At 46.4% G+C, this 6,000-nt stretch overlaps 1 protein-coding gene across 1 annotated transcript in view; it reads left to right on the top strand.

Annotated features, from left to right (window-relative positions):
* KLF8 (KLF transcription factor 8) overlaps nt 1-6,000 on the top strand; it is a 202,358-nt gene that overhangs the window by 192,657 nt on the left and 3,701 nt on the right. The window contains exon 5 of the mRNA XM_054695896.1: nt 5,038-5,107. Coding sequence (XP_054551871.1) covers nt 5,038-5,107 — 70 coding nt within the window. The remainder of the gene's footprint in view (nt 1-5,037; nt 5,108-6,000) is intronic.

Raw genomic sequence — 6,000 nt, 5'->3', positions numbered from 1 at the left:
TAATCAGACGTCCTTTAATTTTGTCTAAGGCAAAGAATCGAAGATCATAGAACTGCAAAATGATTTATTACCTAGTTATCACATTGTTTGGTTTCTCAACCTGGATACTAATAATATTTCAAATTGTCCCTTTGTTGACTCAAGGATTTTACAGACAGAGGCAAGCCATATATGTGAGAGTCAGCTTTTGATTTATAAAATGGCAAAAGTTCAATTTCAAAAAGCTATACCTTGACCTCAGTGATATATTTTGGCACATTATTTAATTTTAATTTAATTTTATTTTGTCTTTTCCATCCTGGCAGATCAATTTTAAAAAAGAATTGTGGGGCCTCCCTAGTGGCACAAGAGGTTAAGACGCAATCCATGAAGCTAGCCGCAGCCTCTGCAGTGAACCACAGCCAGGGATCTACCCACATGGTGCAGCAGACCTCTGCTGACTCCCCCGCTGCTTTCCTAAGCTGTGTATTTCAGTCAGTCTGCCTGTTCTGTTCCCCACTCTGTCTCTGTCTCTGGTGAATCCTCTCACCCCCCACAACCTTAGCCTGTACCCCAGTTCCTATATGTATAAATAAATAAATCTTAAAAAATAAGGGTGTGAAAATGTTTAGAAGCCTGGTACAGATGATAGGTTGAACTGTGAACCTGATGTCAGAACACCACTGAAAGGGATCTGCTAAGCAAATAAATCTTTCCAGCTCCCTGTTAAAGGGTTGTAGACCTGGTGCAGTAAATAATCCATGCAATTGTAATAACAAGTTCGCTTACTTAATAAATCTTTCCTTAGAGAGCTTTCCATCTAACTTTTAGCTTATCTAAACGAAGTTATATTTTAACAAGGTCAGACATCTGGCCAAGCTGGTCTATCTCTCAAAGGCCATCCCCAAATGTCTGCATCATTCCCCCTTTGTCTAGGAGTTTTACAGTAAATAGTTGTGCTTGCTAACCAATGTTATCAATGTAAGATGGTTGTGTATAAAAGAAACCCTTTGTCTCTAGACAGGTTCTCAGACCTTAGGGGTCTACCCTTAAGTAGACCCGTAATAAAGTAATAAAGTAATAAAGTCAGTAATAAAGCTTCTCCTAACCTCACCATTCCTGAAGTACTGATTTTTCTTCCCCTGCCTGGGTAAAAGGCTAGAATTTATTTCTGCAACACCACCACAGCTGTGGCAGTGCCCTGGCCTGAAACTCTGGCCTTGATGCTTTAGTGAGTGGGCTTTCTTTGGGAAGTGAGAGGAACCGAGAAATCATTTTCTGTGGGGCCCTCTAAAAGGGATCAAGGCCTGTGGGCTTGCTCTTTTTCATCAGAGCTACTGGGTAAGGCAGTTGCTTGACCAGCCAACTGGGTAGCAGGACTCCACCCTCCCCAGGATGCTCACTCTCACATCAGCAGTAGCAGACATCTCCTGCACCCTGCCACCCTAGTGTGTTGCAGACTTTGCCCTGGTGTGATGCAGGTGCACATTCCAGAGACAGCAAATCTTGCCACATTCCTGTAGCTGCAATTCAACCTTGCTCCACTGGTCAGTAACTGGACCTTCTTCCACTCCCTACATGTACCCTACTAGTTCTCCTTCTCCCTCTATTCTGTTGTTTAAAATAAATGATTTTGGGGCCTCCCTTGTGGTGCAAGGGGTTAAGTTACAGCACTATGAAGCAATCCACAGTTTGATCCCCAGCCGGCCAGGGAGCTAACCCACATGGTGCAGCAGAGCTCTCCTGTCTCGCCCACTGCTCCCCTCAGCAGTGTCTTTCGGTACATCCACCTGTTCTGCTCCCCACTCTGTCTCTGGTAAATCATCTCACCCCCTGCACCTCTGGCCTGTACCCCAGCTCTTGTATGCATAAATAAATAAATATTTTTAAAAATAAATAAAATAAATAATTTTGTTTTGTTCTTTGCTTCACCAAAAGCTCTTTTGTGGTGGCAGGTGACTGAATATAGAATCAGTAAAAAAGTTCTGACCCAGTGACAATTTTTAGACATTTTCCCATTAACAAGCATATTGTAAACATTCTGGGACCTTCCCCCCTCCCTGATCCATCAAGTAAGAGAGCAAAATCTTCTGTAAAAATTCAAAGTCAGAACAAACTCTACTCTGCTTATAGTGAAGCAGACTATGCAGGAATCTGCTGCTTGTGGGAAGACCTATTTTTCAAGAACCACTAATAACTCAGGAATTAGATAAAACAAATTCAAACAATGGGTATCCAGTCTTTGCATCTCCACATTGCATTCTTTAGAAATCAGGGAAGTGATTAAACCTCAGCATTTGCCCTCCTCTGTACATAGATAACATTAACATATTTTTAAGTCAAGATAAATTTGACAATCAAAGATATAAGCTTATAGAAAACCAGAAGCATAACTTTTGTGGGACAGGAGAACTCAAGAATAATTACATTTGGGTGTTAATTCACTGTTTTTATTTATATAAATTATACTCAAATTTGTGATTGTCAGAACAGTTCCAATAGAGTAAATAAGTTGGACTACTTCCTGGGATCAAATCCTAACTTTCATTATCTTTTTTATGATTTTTTCTGCTGATAATGGCATCTTGGGAATCCACTTGCAAATACATGTGGAGGCAGTATATCCTCCCACTGCTGTCATGCTTATTTCTATTGGTAGTCTGATTTACATGTCAGAATCAGTTTTTACATACAATGTGTGTGTAAGGTTGGTGCAGGTGGCCTGGTGAGGGCCCCAGGCCATGGGCACAAAGAGGGGCCTTGAAACCGCAGAGGGAATTCCACCTTTGCTTCAGCTCCTGGAACCAGAGGCCTCCACCTGACACAAACAGGACATGATAACGATCAACCAGAAACCACCAAAGAAAACTTCGGTTCCGCATACCCAGTTTCCCACCAAACCTTTCCTCACCCTATAAAAGGACATCTCCCCACACAACGGGCGCAACTTCTCCCACCCCTGTACGGGTCGGCAAACCTTGCCCCGGAGTGCAATAAATTTCCTGCCTGTGAGAAATTTGGCCTGGCTCTCCTCTTTACCATGCCAATCCTTTCATCTTGGTGCTGAAACCCAGAAAGGCTGTGTCCCCTGGCACCGTGGCCACCTTCCAGTCTCTGGGACCTCTCCTCTCCATTGCAGATGCCTCACATCCATCACTGCCCTTCATTTTTGGGGTAAGTCACCTGCCTGACCCTCCTTTCTAGGAGTCCCTCCCCTCTGGCTATCCGGCTCCTCACCTGACCCTGTTTTGGTCGGCTGTCCAGTAAACCATAGGCCCATGTCAGCCGACCCCCTGTTACACGTAGACCTGGATTTGGGGATGCCTGCCCAGACTAAATGCCCAGTTCGGCAACAACCAAGAGGTGGAGACATCCCCATCGTTTGTTTGTCCCCTGTCCTGTAGGCCAGAACCAAATCATGGGACGCTATGATCCCGGTCTGTGCCCCCTGTAGTCCAGGTCAGGTTCGTGGGATGCTGCATTCCTGACACTGTACCCCCTGTTGGTTGGGAAAAGGAGCCGGGTTAGCCATGGGGTCTGCCAATTCTAAGCCTGATCCAGCTACTCCACTGGGATGCCTTCTCTCAAACCTCAGTCCACTGGGACTAAGGCCAGATATACACCCTCAGCACCTTATTTTTTTATTGCAACACTGCATGGCCTCAATACCAACTGGATAATGGCTCTCACTGGCCAGAACATGACACTTTCAATTTCACAGTCCTTACAGACCTAAACAATTTCTGTTACTGCAATGGAAAATGGTCAGAGATCCCTTATGACCAGGCTTTCTTTCTCTTGCACTCCCGTCCCTCCCTCCTGAAAACCTGCCATACTTCCCAAGTCTCGAGACCTCTCACTCTTCACCCTCTCTGGACCTCTCTTCAGCATTCTCTGATCCTCTAGATTCTCTTTCTTTACCTCCTTCAGCTACCCAATCCAGCCCCGCCCTTTCACCTCCTAGCCACCACACCCACTCTCATGATCATCCTCTTCTCTGTACCCTTAGGGAAGTGGCAGGGACTGAGGGAGTAGTTAAGAGTCCACATTCCTTTCTGTCTGTGTGATCTCTCTCAGATTGAAAAATGCCTCAGTTCTTTCACTAATAATCCCATCACCTATACTAAAGAATTTCATTATCTTACCCAAGCCTATGACCTTAAGTGTCATGATTTACAGGTTATCCTCTCTTCCACCCTGAACCCTAATAAAAGGGAATGTGTTTTTCGGTCTGCTCAAGACCATGCAGATCAGGTCCACTTAACTGACACAACCATGCCCCAGGCCCTGAAGCAGTTCCTAGCCAGGAGCCTGGCTGGGAATACCAAATTGACAGTGATGCAAGTCGCTGGGGCAGGGCTCACTGAAACTGCTTCATCACCTGACTTTTAGCCAGTCTCCAAGCAGCAGCCCATAAAGCAGTTGATTTTGACAAACTGCGAGAGATCACCCAGTTCCCCTCAAAAATCCGGCCTCTTTCCTTAGCTGCCTTACTGATGCCCTCCAACAATACACTAGGTTAGATCCTGACTCTCCTGGAGGGGCCACAATCCTGGCTACCCATTTCATATCTTCCAATCAGCCCCTGACATCAGAAAAAAAAACTAAAAAAAATAAAATAAAATAAAGGCTGAGGACGGTCCTCAACCCCCTATCCAGGATCTGCTGAATATGGCCTTTAAAGTATATAACAACTGGGAGGAACAGGACAGGATAGAGCGACCCACAGTTGCCAGAAGGCTGAGCTTCAAGCTCAGGCCCTAGTAGATGCCTTGAGGCTGTCATGCACTGCTCCTCCAATGACTGCAGCACCTACTGCTTGACAGAGGACAACAGTGGGTTCCAATCGACTGCTGCCAGGACCCTGCTTCAAGTGTGGCCAGGAAGGTCACTGGTCCAATCATTGCCCTAACCCTCGCCCCCCGCTGGGACCATGTCCCATCTGTGGCAACCAGGGAAACTGGAGAAAGTGACTGTCCTTCTGCGCCTAGCCATAGTGGACCAGACCCTCCCACCCCTGTGTCCTTGCCACAAGCAGTCTTGGTTTTGGCGGCTGAGGACTGAAGAGGCCCGGTCTCTTCAACCCCGATAAACTTCGAGGAGCCCAAGGTAACGGTCAAGGTAGCAGGTAAGTCCATTTCCTTTTTGGTCAACACGGGGACTACCTTCTCTGTCCTCCCTCTTACCTGAATCAGATTTACCCTTCTCAGATCTCGGTTATGGGAGTTGACGGCCAACCCTCTCAACCTCAAGCTGCTGGCCCCATCTCTTGCCAAATGGACAACAAGCCTTTAGTTCATTCCTTCCTAGTCATGTTCTTGCCCCACACCACTCTGGGGTCACGACCTCCTAATTAAACTCAGGGCTACTCTGACATGGTTCCAAGACCTTAGTGCTGCTCTCATCCTCCCACTGCTCCAATCATCTCCCAATCCTTCTCAGGACTACCTGCTGACTCCTTCCACTGTTGACCCTGTGGTCTGGGATACTTCTACCCTGATTGTGGTCACTCACCACCACCTACAGAGTGGTCATGGGCAACCCAGGTCACCCAGACCAATTTCTATATATAGCCTCCTAGCTTACTATAGTCCTTTCCCAGCCACCTTGGCTAGAAGTTGCAGTATAACCTCCTTCTGTTTTATAACCTTGGCTGTAACCTCTTAAATCAGAACACAAGTTATTTCAAAGACAAACCCCTGACCCCACAAAAACTTGAGGAACCTGTTTTTTCATCCACTGATGATAAGGAGCAACCACCACCATATGCCTGGGCACTCTGGAGGCCCCCCTTGTATCCTCCTCAGCCAGTCTGGAGCAGATAGGCTCTCCGGCTCCCCTTAAGAGAGATTCGGGGACCAGTATATTACAATCCAAATGGGACTCTCCGAGGTGGACACAGGTTATTCACAGACCAGTCCTACTCCAGCACGGACCTGCTCAGCTGGAAAATCCACACACCTTCCTATTACAATAAGCCCTAGGCTATGATCAATATCAGTCCCACGGCAAGCATACCTA

This window comes from Talpa occidentalis, unplaced genomic scaffold (assembly GCF_014898055.3).
Source record: "Talpa occidentalis isolate TD23 unplaced genomic scaffold, MPIMG_talOcc4v2.1 talOcc4.15, whole genome shotgun sequence".
NCBI lineage: Eukaryota > Metazoa > Chordata > Mammalia > Eulipotyphla > Talpidae > Talpa > Talpa occidentalis.
This window is presented reverse-complemented; position numbering and strand designations above follow the sequence as displayed.